Consider the following 18463-nt stretch of genomic DNA (forward strand, 5'->3'; position numbering starts at 1 on the left):
TATTGTAGGATTCCAATTATATGACATTTGGACAAGAAAAAAACAGTGATATAGTAAACAGATCAGTGGTTGCCATAGGTTAGGGAGCAGGAGAATTGAATAGGTGACACACACAATTTTTTTTTTTAGGTGGTAAAACTAATCTGTATGATATCATAATGGTGAATAGAGGACAGTAAGCATTTGTCCAAACCTATAAAACTTTATAGCACAAAAAGTAAATCATATGTGGTATGCAAATTAAAAAAATAATTGAGGAAGTCAGAAGTTCTCAGAGTAGAATGCAGAATGTAGCAAAAGAATATAAATGGATTACAAATATCGAAACAATCTCACTGAGGGGATTGGGGAATAAGATACTGACCTAAGCATCTTTGCAAATGAGTGGAGAGGCAAAAAGAGCTTAACATTAAATTTATACTCCAGTTGATAAAGTTATTTCCTATGGATGTACAGATTAACAATTCTGAAACCACTATACAGGTATACTACAACTGAACAATTAAGTTAATATATAGTGGAAACCAGATTTCTTACTTTTTTCTTAAATATTTATTTATTTTTGAAAGAGAGAGAGAGCATGAGTGAGCAGGGGAGGGGCAGAGAGAGAGAGAGGGAGACAGAAGACCCAAAGCAGGCTCTACACTGACAACAGAGAGCCCGATGTGAGGCTTGAACTCATGAACTGTGAGATGATGATCTGAGCTGAAATCAGATGCTTAACCAATTAAACCACCCAGATGCCCCAGATTTCTTACTTTTGAGTGAAATATTATAGATAAACAGGAAAAGAAGGTCAAAAACAATCCATGTGGTAATGGATTAGAGTTGGAAATATCAGTATGAGCTCATATTTATTAGCTTAACATGGGTACAGATGGATACACGTAGAAATATTTATTATAGATATGTGTATATACACGTTAGTATATGAATATATAACTCGTTGCCTTGTCATCTGAGAGGGTCTAGAAGTAATGATAGCCCAGTAGTAATGAATGAGTACACCTGGTGTCCAGATCTTTGTTTCTAAAACTACTCTCCAATGAACAGAACCAGAGATCCTTGGTGGAATGGCTGAATCTATGACTGGGTAGGAAATATACAAAATGAGGCAGGTGCATTTTACAACGCTGGAAAAAAAATCTCAACAAGACAGAGAAAAAAGTCCCAAACTCACAATAACAGGAGTGTTTCAAAGGTACACAGGGGCCAATTGAAAGAGGTCCAAATGGCCAAAGCTGGAACAATTTGAGCAATACAATTAATAACGTAGGATTGGACCCTTGTGCACTGTTGGTGGGAATAAAACCAGGTGCAGCCACTGTGGAAGACAGTATGGAGGTTCCTCAAAAAATTAAAAATAGTAGTACCCTACAATCCAGTAATTGCACTATTGGGGTATTTACCCAAAGAATACAAAAACACTAATTCAAGGGGATATATGCACCCCCATGCTTACTGCAGCATTATTTACAATATCTAAAACATGGAAGCAGCCCAAGTATCCATCAATGGGTGAATGGTTAAAGATGTGGTATATATACAATGGAATATTATTCAGCCATAAAAAGAATGAAATCTTGCCATTTGCAACAAGACGGATGAAGCTGGAGAGTATAATACTAAGCAAAATAAGTCAGTCAGAGAAAGACAAATACTGTATGATTGCACTCATATGTGGAATTTGAGAAACAAATTCTAACAAAGGAAAAGAGAGAGAGTGAAACCAAAAAGCCGACTCTTAACCATAGAGAACAAAATGGTTACCAGAGGGCAGGTGAGTGCAGGGATGAGAGACAATAGGTGAAAGGGATTAAGAGTACACTTATCTGGATCGGCACTGAGTAATATATGGAATTGTGGAATTACTATATAGTACACTGAAACTACTGTAACACCATATGTTAACTATGCAGGAATTAAAAACAAATGAAAACAAAGTAGTATTGGATTATAAACCAAATTATAAAATATTCATGAGTCCATACTTATATATAAAAAAGGATTTAATAAATAAATAAAAATGTAAGACAGTAAATAAATATCCCACTTAGAGTAATTTCAAATAATTTATGTACATAGTCTGTTCTTAAGAAACTGGAACATTATTTCCCAGTCCTTAGTCATCGGCTATGCTTAGTGACTCTCTTTCAAAGAGGGAAGTATGCAATGAGGGGGGAAAAGAGTAACTTTACAGTGGAGAAGCCTGACAAATATTATCTCTATCCAAGTGATCAAGGTTAACATCAACAGTGATAAGACATATTGATAGTATATACCTTGGATATTATGTGCAGATAATGGCACTTTTTGTGTATAATCTTCCTTCCCCCCAAATTTATCCCAATCTAATCATAAAATCATCAGGCACATCCCAACTGAGGGACATTCTATAAGATACCTTACTAATGTTCCTCAAAATTGTGAAGTTCATCAAAAACAAGGAAAGTCTAAGAAACTTTAAAAACCAAGAGGAAACCAGAGGACATTACAAGTAAATGGGATCCTGAATGAAAAGAAGATATTAGGTTAAAAATTGGAAAATCTGAATGAAGTGTGTGCTTTATTAAGTACTTATTAATAATAATGTATCAATATTGATTCATTAATCGTGACAAATGTATCATAGTGATGGTAAATTTTAATAATAGAAAACTGAGTATGAGATATATGGAATTCTCTGTAATCATTTTGTATTTAAAACTGTTGTATCTAAAATTAAAAATTAAATGTTTATTGAAAATAAAAAGGGAACTATGTACACATATATATAATGTGAAAATTATCTGGAATCTTCTGGGGATTTTTTTTTCATGCTGATATTTGGATCTCAATATCACTCAATTCCATCAGAAACCCTAAGGTATAATTTTGGCCCTGGCATCAGATTTTTTCTTAAGCTTTTCAGTATTATGAACAATTGAATTAGATGAATTAAACGATTACTCATAAAGAAGTAGAAACCTGGTGTACTTTAATAACTATAGAAGACAGAGAATCAGACACAAGTGGCTTTATTCGTGAAACCAAAGTAGGCTTCAAGTAACGGTAATGCCTAGGTTGTTTAAACTTCCTTAAAATAGAGAATACATTTTTAAAAAAAATTTTTTTAACGTTTATTTATTTTTGAGACAGAGAGAGACAGAGCATGAACGGGGAGGGTCAGAGAGAGGGAGACACAGAATCTGAAACAGGCTCCAGGTTCTGAGCTGTCCGCACAGAGCCCGACGCGGGGCTCGAACTCACAGACCGCGAGATCATGACCTGAGCTGAAGTCCGACGCTTAACTGACTGAGCCACCCAGGCGCCCCGAGAATACATTTTTAAGAAAGTTTTCTTATTCTCTCCAAGAAGTAAATAAAACCTGATATCCAAAATCAGCTAGGGGATCACAAAAATAACCACCATAACAATAAATAACAGCCCCAATTTCACCTATAAACAGAAATGCTACAACGTGTTCAAAATAATAAATCAGGACAAACTAGTTTTTATCCCATTAATGATCTTGTGACTCAACACAACGATATTCATTACTATAAACTGACTTTACTAATAGTGTAATCCACTTAAACCCAGGGAGGTAAGTGTCACAGTCTTTGTATAAAACCTTAATCATACTAGCAAATATAACTGTATAGTAATTAAAAGCTCCTCTGAATTGACAAAATGTACATCAAATGTAAAAATACATTCTTAATGCATAATAAAGCTTCCAGAAAGTCCTTTCTTGATGTTTCTTCTACATATTTATCACACCCCCATTAATTGCCTCAAAATGTTTTCCCTCCCAAACTTTCCCCAAACTTGGCCTGTACATGTATGCTTTTATTTCTTACCCCATCATTTACCCTTTTTTTCTTTATTGGAATATTGATTCTCTGTACTTTCTAAAGTAGAATTTTTTGGTTCTTAGCTTTTCCAAATGTCTTTTTTCCTTTGCACAATCTGCACAAAAGTCTAAGGGGCTGATGAGGCAAAACAGAATCATGACAAAGACAAGTAGGAAGAAAGAGAAACTGGAAACGTCAAAACTATGGGTGAGAGGGAAAGTCAAGGAAGCTAATTACCTTGAATTCATATATTTTAGTCAGCCACAACAGGTTAATGTATAGGAACCTTATGGTTATTTTGATATATTCCAAAAAAGCATTTAATAAAATTCAAAACTTTTCCTAGTTAATATTTCTTAACTGTTATTGAAGAAACCTTCTTAAACTCAGCATATATTTATTTTTCTATGACAAAATGGAATTCATTGCCTTTTTCTCAACTGTTACTAACCTGACTTAAATGCTTTTTAAATGATTACTGATTTTGTTTTTTTAAGGGACCAGATACACTGGCTAGTCTCTAATAAACAAATAAAAATCTGTCTCCAGTCTAGACTTAGTGAATCAGAATCTCTGATGGGTGGGACCTAAGCATCTTTGGCTTTAAACAGCTCTCTGATGATTCTGATATACACATTGCTTACCATCAAGTATTGGGGGAAAGATAGGCAACTACACTATTAATTTCAGTATGAAGTAGACTGATTCTAGGATTCTGGAAAGCTATGAGAGGTACTATGGAGACACAATGGTGGGAAACATTGCTTCTGACTGAGAAGCCTTCTAAAGATGGCATATTATAAAGTCTGGGAAGGATGAACGCAAAGTAATAAGGATCGTTTATTCAATACCTCACTTATGAGAAGAGAAAGAGCTTCACTTGGATCGCCGCTTACAGGATAAACCTGTGGATATTTGAAGACAGACTTCTTGTCTTTTTCTAAGAAAAACATTTCAGTTTCCTAGTGTTGGGGAATATTTAAACATTAAATTTGCAACGTCTTGATACTGTAGTACCAGAGGCCTATTATTAATCATTAAGTTTCTAATGTTTCAACAGAATTGGCAGAAACTAAGAAAAGTGTACATCTTCTTTACCCACTCATCCATTGAACATTTGGGCTCTTTCCATACTGAGGATTTTCCTTTTTTATTGAGATGTAGTTGACACATTATGTTAGTTTCAGGTATACAACTATAGAGAGCAACATGGGGTCAAGCAGTTACTCATGTCAAGCAGTAACTTAGGTCAAGCAGTGACACAAGAACCAAGGGCATTGCAGCTAAGACCAGATAGCACCGAAACCAGCTTGAGCTGACAACACACTCAGAACCGATGCTCAGCAGAAACAGAGGAGGTCTGCAAAGGCCCAAGACTTGTTAAATCCCTTTAAAAAAGGAAGAGTTTGGTAGCAACCTGTAAGACTTTCAAGACACTGACCATTTCGTGTGTGACCACATGAAACATGGACGATTTGGAGGCAGTGGCCACCAAAGGCTCTGATCGATTGATCTCCGAACAGAACAGAGAGCCTCCACTGCTTGGACATAATCAGCGGCACATTCTGAGAGCTGACCTGGACAGACCTAGGCTCTATGTCAACTGTGCGTCCACAGACCGATTTCATGTTCGGTTTTGTTATTTCCCTACCCCCTGTTCTATCTGTTTGATGTGTTGCTTGTCTTGTGATTTGCTTTGTGTGACATGTACGAAGCAAGTTAAACAAGTAGTGAAATGTCATTGAGTTTGGAATCGTGAAACTGCTTTATAATTATATTAATCTTGCTTTATGATTGAATAAAGCTGACACTGTAGAAAGACACAACTTGTGTGTGTGCCTTCATAGCGTGCTCATGACAACATAATACTTTGAGATTTGTATATACTGGGGAATGATCACTACAATAAAGCTAGGTAACATCTGCCACCATATATAGTTATAAATTTTTTTTTTCTTGTGATAAGAACTTTGAAGATCCACACTCTTAGCAACTTTTAAATGTGTAATCCAGTACTATTTTCTGTTGTTACAATAGTGTATATTATATCAGCATATTATTAAAGAAATATTTCAAAGTTTTGCAGAAAGGATAAAATCTTCCATGAGTGATGGTGATAAACTTGTCTCTTTGGGGGAAAAATACAGAATCTTGTCTCATACTATACTCACAAATATAGGCAGGATGGATTAATACTAAAATAAAAATATAATTCAAGTATGTATAATCATAAATACAGTAAATTTTAATCAAATAGTAATAAAATGTTATAAAACCAAACAAAATAGAGGTAAATATGGAAAACTTTTCATAATTTTGCAGAGTACAAAAGCTACTTAAGGAACACAAAATCTCTAATGCTTTAAAGGAAAGGAGAGGCAAGTTCAAATCAAGTCAACAATAATGAAGATCAGAATGACAAAAGGAAATTAGTGATAGTTACAAAAGAAACAACAATCTTGAAGAAAATAGTTAAAGCCTATCAAAAATACATTAAGAACATTTCTGTAAATTGGTTTTAAAAAGGTAAAAAAGGGGCGCCTGGGTGGCTCAGTCAGTTAGGCATCCAACTTCGGCTCAGGTCATGATCTCACAGCTCGTGAGTTCGAGCCCTGCGTCGGGCTCTGTGCTGACAGCTCGGAGCCTGGAGCCTGCTTTGGATTCTGTCTCCCTCTCTCTCTGCCCCTCCCCCACTTGTGCTCTGTCTCTCTCTGTCTCTCAAAAATGAGTAAATGTATTTTTTTAAAGGTAAAAAAATATTAGAAAAATATGCAAGGAATAAACAGAAAAAATAAAGTACAAATAATAAATATGAAAAATGCTTCAACCTCAATATTAATGATGAAAATGCACACTTAACAAGAAGGGGATGCCATTTTTACTTAGAGGGCAAAAGTAAAAATGAATTGGTAAGGCATGTAGAAACAGGCTGTCTCATCAAAGAAACAATTTGGTGTTTGTTTTAACTTAAAAATATGCAGTCTTTGACCCAGTTATTCAACTTCTAGGCAAGTTTTATACATGTGCACAAATATAAATATATATCCTATAATAGTAAAACTTGGCAACAATTCAAATATTCAGATTTTTAGAAAGGAAAATTTCTACTTGTGATGGTTAGTTTTATGTGTCAACTTGACTGGCCATGGGGTGCTCAGATTGAGCGTAATTTTTGGATGTGTCTGTGAGGATGTTTCCAAATAAGATTAGTATTTGGATCAGTGGACTCAGTAAAGGAATTTGTCCTCCCCGATGTGAGTGGGTAACATCCAATCCACTGGAGGTGTGAACAGAACAAAAGCAGGAAAGAGGGGGAGTTCAACCCTCTTTTCCTATCTCACTACTTGAGCCAACATCTCATCTCATTTTCTGCCCTCGGACTGGGATGTACATCATCAACTCCTCTGGTTCCCAGCCTTTGGAACCAGATTAAATTATACCATCAGCTTTTCTGGGTCTCCAGCTTGTAAATAGCAGATCATAAGACTGGTCAGTCTCCATATCTGTATAAGCCAGTTCCTCATAATAACTCTCCTTTTGTGTATATAGTATCCTATTGGTTCTGTTTCTCTGGAGATCCCTGACTTACACATCATTCAACTAGTATACTTGTAAGTATACAACTAGAAGTACTCTTGCAACTACATTCTGGCTAATCAGATATAGATAAGCAGTGATAGTGACAATTGTGAGCACACCCCTAAATAGAGAAATTGCTCACTCTTCAATTCCCTCTGTGCCGCTCTCCCTCTCCTGCGGGCCATATCAAACATAATGGAGAGGAACCAGGTCCTCTTGTATAAATGAGAAAAACATTCTTGAGGACGGCAGACCAATAAAATTAATGAAATCTGGGTCCCTGAAAACTGTCCTAGGGAGAGCCATCTGACCCTCCTGGGATTTCCGTGTGAGACAAAAATATACTTTCCATCTGGCTGAAGCCACTGATAAAAAGATACTTCAAGTGATCCAGTGGTAAATGTACAGCCACTAAATGTGTGACACTGAAATGTGAAAACATGCCATTATAGACACTTTTATCGGAATTCAAATGCGAATTCATAGTCAAAAGCCACAAATCAGCATTCTGACATCTCCAAAGTTCTGATGAAGAGACATAAGCAAAGCAACTTATACTTCATCTCAGTTGCATTTTTTCCCCACTAACCTCCAAAATAGGAGCCATCTGTCAGCTTCATTTCTTTACTGGATTTTGTGATGACACCAGCAACGCCATGTTGAATGAAATACATCTTTTTACCCACAGCTCCTTCTCGTATGATATAATCTCCAGGTTGAAACACCTCAAATCTCAACTTGCTCAGCATGGCAGTCACAAAATTGGGGTCCGCATTAGCAAATAGTGGCATTGTGGCCACTAGTTTCCGACAGTTGAAGTTGACTATCTCCTAAAGACGGCAAGAGTAAAGAAATATTAAGAGAGATATTAATCATATCAGGGAGATAAGCACACTTAAATTAAAATCTATATATAGCTCAGTTTTGCAATTTAAATTCAGAACCAAAGATACATAAATTCTAATAATCTGCATATCTCTTCAAAGCCAGAAATCATGGTTTATTTTGGTGTTGGAATTTTATATTCGCAGCACCTAGTATCGTATAGATATATATTAAACATTCAGTAAATGTGAATTAAATATGTACATCTTATCTTTTATACCTTCTCATCCCTTTGCTATACTCTACGTAAAATTAGAACTCAAATGTGGAAGAGTTTCAGTCTCCCTTTGATCTTATTTTATGAAGAAAAGAAGCCACACTATCTCCTATTAGCTATAATATTGCTGCTCCTGTGCTCCGCTGTATTGTTGAGTGATCTAACTTGTACCTACTGACCAGAATTCTGAAACAAAGGCCCAGTTGCCAGACAACAGAATTTTTTTTTTCTTAATGTTATTCACATTAAAGTGAGGACAATGGAGTGTGCAGAGAAAGGTTACCCAAGAAGGCTCTAATTTAACTATAACCTATTATTGTAAATTCAATCTGTTTCTGGGATAGATCAGAAAACCACTCTTTTCAAGGCCTCCTGGGTTTCCATTGGAAGTCTTGGAATGGAGGGGCCATATGTTCTTTCTCCTAAGTTGTTTGTTTGTTTTATTTCTGTAACCAAGCAATTCTCAATTAGACGATTTACATATTTGATTTCATTCTGTAGATTCTGGTCCAGATTATACACAGTGCTATCTCCTTAGGCTAACATACAGATATGGGACCAACCATTTTTAATCTTGCAAATTAGATATGTAAAAGGATAAACAATAGGAATCTAAATTTTACCACAATGCCGTTTCTCAAAGCTTTCTTCTCCAATAAACCCCAAGGGAAAAGGGTTAAACCTGAATTTGTGATCTCGTTTAAGAGATGTAGAAACTGAAGGAAACCCTGTTAAAAGATGGGAAAAGGGCAAAAAATATTTGGAGATAGTAGCAAAGGCTGAGATCTGAATTATTTCTTTGGGAAAATATACAAATTTATAGAGTAAGGCTGAGGGAAAAATGTTTCCTCTATCTTCATTTTTAAAAAATATTTATTTATTTTGAGAGCAAGAGAGTGCACGTACTTGAGCAAGAGAGAGCAGGGGAGGGGCAGAAAGAGAGGGGGGGGGGAGAATTGTAAGCAGGCTCCATGCTGTCAATGTAGAACTTGACATGGGGCTCCATCCCAAGAACCATCACATCATGACCTGAGCCAAAATCAAGTGCCAGAAGCTTAACTGACTAAGCTACCCAGGTGCTCTGAAAGTTTCCTCAATCTTGTTTTATAAAATGACCCGACCTTATCTTGGAATAGGTAAAAAAAAACAAAAAAAACCAAAAAAAAAAACAAAAAAAAAAACAACTTCCAGCTGATATAGAGGGCACAAAATTTCAGGTCCATCACAGAAAAAAAAGGTATTTCATCCTTAATCATATCTTTGGAGTTCAGTAGAGCAAAGAAGAGTCTCTAATGGTGAGGCTTCATGGAGGATGGTAAAATATTTAAATGTCAGCTGTAACAAGCAAACAGTAAACATAGCAACAAAAAACAAGAGAAAGATATTACATGCAACACCCAAGCCTAAATAATGCACAGCTGACTCCATGGGTGGCTGTCCATTGACTCGTGGTCAATTTTAACTAGGGCTGAAGTGCCGTGGTGGGGGTGGGACTAAAGCAGGGTTCAGCCCTTACTACGGTAAGTCCTTAGTAAATATGCATGCATGCATGTATGGAAGGTGGAAAGAAGGAGGAAAGGAAGAAAAAAGGAAAGATGGGAGGGAAGGAAAGAAGGAAGATGGAGTTTCCACGTGGAAAAAAGTGCTCACAAAAACGAATTTTGTTCCCATTGGTAAGTACTTAATTAAAACTGTTAGAAATCTTTCTCAAGAAAATCACTTGAGAAACAAGTTTCTTGTGTATAAAAAAACGTGTTTTTTATTATTCAAAATACTTCTAAACAAAATGTCATGAAGATAAGAGGTGAACCACTCAAGGCACTCAAGCTAACCACATGAGTTGAAGGAAGACAGAGTAGGTCATTAAAAGGACCAGACTGATTGAGGAATTAATGATTCCACATGTAAAATGACAGAAGAATACTGTGTAGGAAAGTGAAAATAAGTCAGGTTGCAGAGAAAATAAGAATTTTCAAATAAAAATAATAAGGCAGAGAATCTTTTTATCTATGTTCTTTGACTTACACTACACAATTTTTTCTCTTCATTGTTCTCTTATGCTTTATTTTAGAAAATAATTGGAAGTATATATTTTATAAACAATTTAACTGTTCTTTATATGAATAATTCTTTTTCTGTGATGCACTGCATATTAAGGTATACCTACTGTGACTGCCTTGATTATAACACTGTGGGGATAATTTCATATTATTGCTATTGCTTAAAGGAATCCAGTAATTTTCTCTCTCTCCCTGTGGAACTTTTACCTCCAATGTGACTACAATCAGTTTGAAACTGTAAATTCTAACAAGTATTTGATAAGAAAAAAAAATGTAATTAGACAGAAGGTGATTTGCATTTAAAAGCCCTCTCTCCTCCCATGAAAGTTGCTTGCTTGGAGGGCATATAGTTTAATGGAAACACTCATGTGAGTCTAGAAGTGAAGCAAAACTTTTAAAAGCTCTTCTCCATCAATCATATTTCTTTATAGCACATTTTTTTAGGGAACATATTTAATTAAGTTATTAATATCTCTCCATATGTAAAACAAGACTTTTAAAGCTCCTCCTCCATCAATCACAGTTCCTTATAAGCACATTGACTTTAAGGAAGACACACGATTAAGTTATTAATATCTCTCATTTCCATCCAGATTCTTTATGGCACTTGTTATAATGAGCTATTTTAGCAACATGTCTGGCCTGAATGAAGAGTATTGACCATATGCTTTAAATTGAGGAAAGCTCCATTCCTAAGAGAATCAGACGTAGCCCTGACCTTAATAAGGCACTCCAAATTACTAAGCTTACTATCAACACTTTAAAAAAATGTAGCTACCTCTTCCCAAAGCATCTTGTAGTCACAAATACAGACGTACTAAAAACCAACCAACCAACCAAACAAACAAATACAAACATCAACCAAAAAAAAAAAAAAAAAATCCTGCAATGATGAGAGTTACTCATAGGGGCCAAATGAAAGAGCTACCAATGGCTAAAGCTTCAACAATTTGTGTAACAAAGTAAATGATGTAGTACTGAATTAATCCCAAAGTATAAACTAAATAACTATAAGATTATACCTACATAATTAAACAACTGAGTAATTTAAACAGACAAATCTGTTCAAATTCCAAATACACTTTTACCTATTAAATAGAAACATAATACAACAAACAGTGAAGAATCCTGCATTTGATTCTACTTTGCCATGTCTGTTTACTTCAGATATCAAAGTCTTTCCTTTTTAGCATTGTTTTGTCTTGCTTTGCTCTCCTATGTCATTAATTATTTCTGTTCATTGTTTAGTCACAGAGGACTAGAATATTTTTTAAAGTATAATATAGACAGAGTAAAGAGCACAGATTTTAAGTGAACACAAATCTTAAGTGAATTTTTCACATGTATAACCACCTGATCCCCATATAGGGGTTATCGGAAAGTTTCCCTTTATTTCCTTTTCCAGTTCACACCAGAGGTCCTAGCTATTCTGATTTCTATCACCATAAAAAGTTTTACCTGCTCGTGAACTTCAGATTAAATGGGATGATATACTCTGTAGTCTTTTGTGTCTTGCTTCTGTGTGATTCATCCATGTTGTTGGGTGGTCATAGTTCTTTCTTTTTATATTTCAGCCTATATTTCATTTTATGACTCTGCCACAGTTTATTTATCCATTCTACTTTTCATGACATTTAGGGTGTTTTCAGTTTTAAGCTATTAAGATACACCTGTTATGAACATTCTTGAAGTGCCATATGCACTGATTTCTCTCTCTTTTTTCTTTTGGCTTTTTAAGTTTTTATTTTAATTTCAGGTAGTTAACATACAGTGTTATATTAGTTTCAGATGTACAATATAATAATTCAACACTTCCATGTATCACCTGGTGCTCATCACAAATGCACTCCTTAATCCCCATCACCTGTTTAGCCCATCTTCCCACTCCCCTTCCCCCGCCCCTCTGGTAACCATCAGGTTCTTCTCTATAATTAAGAGTTTGTTTTTGATCTGTCGCTTTCTCTTTTTTCCCCTTTGCTCATTTGTTCTGTTTCCTAAATTTTAGATATGAGTGAAATCAGATGGTATTTGTCTTTCTTTGACTTACTTATTTCCCTTAGCATTATACTCTCTAGCTCCATCCATGTTGTTGCAAATGGCAAGATTTCTTTTTTTTTTATGGTTGAATAACATTCTAGAGAGAGAGAGAGAGAGAGAGTGTATGTGTGTGTGTGTGTGTGTGTGTGTGTGTGTACATATCTTCTTTACCCATTCATCCACTGATGGGCACTTGGGCTGCTTCCATACTTTGGCTATTGTAAATAATGCTGCTATAAAATATAGAGATGCATGTATCCCTTTGATTAGTGTTTTTGTATTCTTTGGGTAAATACCCAGCAGTGCAACTGCTAGACCATATGGTTGTTCTATTTTTAACTTTTTGAGGAACCTCTGTACTATTTTCCACAGTGACTGCACCCACACTGATTGCTCTTGAATATTTATTTACCTTTTATTGGAATTGCTGGGTGATAAGGTAAGCTTATATTTAATTTTAGTAGATACTACCAAAAATTTTCTAAAATGACTGTGTTATTTTTCTTACATGTTAGTAATATATAAGTTCCAATTGTCTTATATCCATAGTAAAATTTGACGTTATCACTCTAATTTTAGCCATTAATAGGTACGCAGAGAGATCTCATTGTTTTACAGTTTTTTTCTCTTTGTAGTTTTATTTTACATTTCCCCAATGATTAATGTTGTTATGCACATTTTTGTATCTTACTGATCAGATGAATATCCTGTTTGGTGAAGTGCCCAGTCAAGTTTTCCTCATTTTCTTCTGGCTGTTGGGAGTTCTTTTTATAGTCTTGATATGAGTTCTTTGTTGGGATATACATTGTAAATATCTTCTCCCAATCTATGGCTTGCCTTTTCATTCTTAGTGGTATCTTTTATCATATATATATATTTTTTGGTGAGCTGATTCCAGTTTGTTTAAGTTTATGACAATCAGGAAAATGGGATTTGAGATATACGGAGATTTCTTCTCTAAGTATTATTTTTTACCATAAATCAGCACTTAGGAATCATGCAAATTCTGAGACCCTGGGAGAGCTTAAGCAATATTTTGTTTGACTATTGTTAAAAAATAGTAATATTTTAAAGAATAGTGCTCCTTGAAGCACTACAATTCTTTACCGATAATTTAACCATTATTGTGGAAAGTTCCATTTTGTGAAACATTTAGATCTCCTCCATTCTACATTATTTTATTCTACATGGTATAGTTCTAAAATGTTTTAGGGACGGTAGCTATAAATGTAATTACCATCATTACAATAATGAATCACAGAGTAATCTTAACAAAACAGAGCTGCTGTTACATTGCTAAATTCCTACACCCAACACACCCTGTATTTTTAGACTCTGCAGAACACACAAGACCTTCCTTCTAAGAACTTATATTAGACATTCCAATGGCATCCAGACATATAGACTTCTATACTAACTTTAGACACAAGTAAATAAATATAGTCAAATCTATATCAACTGACATTTTGTCACCGAGAACATCCTATAAAAGAGTGCTGCTAATGTTGCCCTATTTTTTCCCCACAGTTCAGTTGCCTTGACTAGTAAGAATTAGAGTAAGTGGATGTGTCAGTTTTTTGTTTGTTTGTTTTTTAAGGTAAGGATAATTTTAAGAATGACATTATAAAAATAAGAGACAATATTTTTTGAGTTCCTGCTGGTTTCTAGGTTTGTTTTAAATGTTTTACAAGTATTAATTTATTTTATTGTTGCAAAATTCCTATACCTTAATTATTACTACTACCCCATTTTATAGAAGATACTGAGTAATGTGCCAAAGACTGCATACTTGTAAGGGGAAGAACCATGGTTTGTTTGCTGGGCAACCCAGCTCTTTAACTCAGGATTTTGATGGATTCTAAGAAGCCATCTTACTTTTGTACATATCTGGAATTACCAAAATCCTGAAGGTTTTGGTATTAACCATAATTTGTTCTTCTGAAATTTACACATTTTGAGAGCCTGACATGAACATTTGTTGATTGTGAGATAGCAAACTGATGGCTGTGCACTTGACAATTATTTTTAAAAATCTAAATCTAAATGCCTTTATTTCCTGGAAAACAAAACAAGTTTTTATATAAAGAAAAGCTATTTTTCTTGGAAAGTAAAAGAAACTATTCAGGATTATTCCATGGTCCTTGCTCTCATCATAGTTCTCATGTAGACAGCATCAGTTTTAAAAAGGCTTCAAAGACCTGCAAAAGAGAACATTCTCCTCCCTGTTACTCTTTAGAGGAAGATGATAATCCTGTGGACATATTTGTGGGACTTCACTAAAATACATTTTACCAGGCTCAAATCCAAATTTAAAGAATCTGAACCTATATCTCTAGGGGATGTCATTCAAAATCTCTACTTTTAATAACACACTCCAAGTTATAAGCAGTCAGGTTTAGAAACTATGGTTCCTAAAATAAAGAATTATCTGAAAGTTTATACCTAGTTGAGGGAGGAAGATGTACATGTATATATTCTGTAGAAAATAATTGTAAGTAGTAAAATAAATATGGGTTTGTGTGTGTGTGGGGGGGTGTGTGCATGCACACACTCAATCTCTGATTTCAAAACCAGTTGGCTCTGTGCCCATAGAAAGTGACTCAGATTCTTCAAATCTTAATCTTTTCATCTGTAAAATGGAGGTTATAGCAACTCTATCAAAGATTATGATAATTAAATGAACACAGGTAAAGCATTTAACAAAGTTCACTCAATGTTATCTGTTTTAACCACTGTAATTTATAGTTTACTAAAAAACAATGTTGGTTAAGATCAAATGAATTGTATAGACTATATACTTTATAAACTTGTAAAGAAACAAAAGGTTCAAGGTAATTTTGTTAAGAGGATACTAATTCAGGTAAAAGAAAAAGTTGAGTTGGGGATTGTTTATTAAAAACCAAAGTTAAAGTGAGTGCAGAGGTTCAGAAGAAGAAAATGACAAGAAATTCGTAGGGTAGACTCAGTGAAATTCCCTTCTGGCTATCATCAAGAATAAAATATAGGATTCTTATAATAAAGGTGCTCTACTGATATAATAAATTCAGAAGGTGAATTGTACATACACATTCCATTATTTTTTTTAAAAAAAGGAAACACATTGGGAAATTTAAAAACAATTTCCCCCAGCATTCCCAACTGGCTTATATTGATCTGGTGGTTTGCCTTCTAAATTGCAAGGTGGTTGACTGCATGCATAAGAAAATTGGCCCATACAAGCAGACCTTAATGCTTAAAAATGTTCTAAACATTTATCAAATGTTGACTACAAGTTAGATACTGCTTCAATTTCTTAAACTGAAAGCATTTCCCTTGATTTCTATGTTCTGTTAGGGAAAATTTAAGATAATCTATTTCTGTGGTTGAGATCATCTGTGTTTTTTTTTTTTAAAGAAAGTTTTTATTACAACTCCTAATTAATTTGAATCTCAAAACCTATGTAATATACTACAAAGCTAAGGAATACTTGCCTCTAGTATTTATTTTGGGGAAATTAAAGGGTTTAGAAATAGAAAAATGAGATTCGATGAATTAATACAGGATGCCTCGGTTTTAATTTATTATAGTTTTCCATTTTATTAAAGAAGAAAGTAATTAAGCATTTTTGTATTACCAAACAGCTGCATGTAAAAAAATCTTTGCAAAAAATGAAAATACACATATCTCTTAAAATATATAAAAAATTTTGTATTCTCATCTCCTTAATAAGATTTAATGTGCTTGTGTATTCTCTGAAGACAAACTCTTATTCACCTAAATATAAGTGTAATCATAATATACATTCAATATTTGTTTCTTGTTTCCCACTTTTATAATATAAAATATTTCCCATTTTGAGACATGGCTCTCATTGCTGTCCTTTTTAATGGCAAAACAAAATTCCATGATTAATGGTTAATATCTTGTGTTAATCATAGGTATATTAAGAGAAACCCAATAAAAATACAGAGAAATAGTCTGCAATAGCCTCTTAAATACTGACATTTTTCACCATTACTTGTTTTGAAACCCAGCTATATCATTAGTTGCCAGATTAATAGTCTCTTTAAATTATGTTAAAGGTAATTAGCCTAAAATCTCTGCATATACAAATGGCCAATTATGATTAAGTGGCTTAAATGAAATCGGCCTGCTTGTAAAGGACGGATCAGAACAAGACGAATTCTGAGATGTACACATTCAAACATTTTAATGTTTTCCGTTGTTACAGTTCTCACAGGCATCTAATTTGGTTTTGAGGTATTAAATCACATTTAAGCCTTATAATATGAATGCAAATGAAGTCTGAAATTAATTTAGTCTTAACATAGTCCCACTGATTTGCCTTCCCAGAACACAGGAACATATTGCTCCATTAGGTACCAGGCAGAATGACAGCAAATGACAGAAAATTCTAACACGCACTTAAATTTGATCATAAAGCAAAGAAAAAGAGGTAGAAGCAGATGAAACAAACCTAAATCAAGGAATTGTATATTGGCAACATGCACATTCACTGGAGACTTTGTATCTCAGCCCTACTGTGTGGTATCCCAGACTGGAGCCCTGGAAGATTTGTATAAACTCCCAAAGAATACAGCTCCAGCGGCCCGCAAGCTGAAAGCAAGTTGTAAGAATAGTTTGTAGAATAAGTGTTAAGCTATCTGACATGGTAAACACAGACCGACATGAACTGTCAAATATAGCAAATAAAGCAGACAGATGTCCAGAAATATGCTGAACTAAAAAATACTATTAAAACAGAACCAGCAGATAGTAAAGTGAAGTAGAAGACTCAATCTTGAGAAAAGGTGTTTGGAGAATTTGAGAAGAACCTATATTTGAAGAATTTAAAATAAAACCCCCATATATTCATTTTCATCATGAACACTCAGTAATAGAAATGATGTGTGTATAATAGTACATGTACATGTGCAAAGGATGGGAGGAAATCAGGCCAGGCCCTAAAGCAGGCAGGCATCCTAAGCTGCACTGAACATTCATTTACATGTCACTTTGGTTGGACTTGCACAGAGCACTGCATGTATTGCTAAGTGTTATGGGCTTAATTGTATCCTCTCAACATTCATATTTTGAAGCCTTGATTCCTAATACCTCAGAATGTGACCGTATTTGGAAAGAGGACCTTAATAGAGGACATCAAGTTAAAATGAATTCATTAGGGTGGGTCCTAATCCAATCTTCCTGGTGTCCTTTGGAGAAGAGGATGGGGACACACACAGACACTGGTGATACAATAGCACAGAGAAAAGACCATGGGACGACAGAGAGAGAGGCCATCTGTAAGCCAGGAAGAAAGGTCTCAGAAGCCTCCAAATCTGCTGTCACTTTGATTTTGAACTTCTAGCCTTTAAAAGCGTATAAAAAAAAAAAAACAAAAAACAAAAAAAAAACCGAAACACACTTCTGTTGTTTAAGCTACGCCATCTGTTGTATTTGGTTATGGAAGAAACTACTAGAATGAAGTACGAGAAACTAGTACTATGAAACTACTAGAGCAAGTTAGGCTGGTAAAAGTGTGGCAGGAAGAAGGAAGCTGCTCCCTTCTGAGTATCTGCCAAGACATGGGAGAACCTCGGCTCTGAAAGTGAGGGAGGGGCAGGGGCAAGATGTATACACGACCCAGTTAGGGTCACTCTGAAGTGATGTGGAATGCAACCCACACACTGCAACAACTTCTGAGCTCTCTGGTCCGGGGATAAAAATCCAAAACAATATTGACTTCTACCGAGAAAGGATTTTACTTTATTTTTGTATCGAGTGTGAAGCATCTGGGGTATTCAGGTGATAAGAGCAGCTGGGAGGTGGAAATGGCTCTGAAGATCAACACTAGAGATACAAGATTGGGT

At 34.9% G+C, this 18463-nt stretch overlaps 1 protein-coding gene across 1 annotated transcript in view; it reads right to left on the reverse strand.

Annotated features, from left to right (window-relative positions):
- HCN1 (hyperpolarization activated cyclic nucleotide gated potassium channel 1) overlaps nt 1-18463 on the reverse strand; it is a 394340-nt gene that overhangs the window by 42264 nt on the left and 333613 nt on the right. Inside the window, exon 6 of the mRNA XM_060634577.3 lies at nt 8005-8245. Within this exon, the coding sequence (XP_060490560.2) occupies nt 8005-8245 (241 nt within the window). The remainder of the gene's footprint in view (nt 1-8004; nt 8246-18463) is intronic.

Source organism: Panthera onca, chromosome A1 (genome assembly GCF_046562875.1).
Source record: "Panthera onca isolate mPanOnc1 chromosome A1, mPanOnc1 haplotype 2, whole genome shotgun sequence".
Taxonomy (NCBI): Eukaryota; Metazoa; Chordata; class Mammalia; order Carnivora; family Felidae; genus Panthera; species Panthera onca.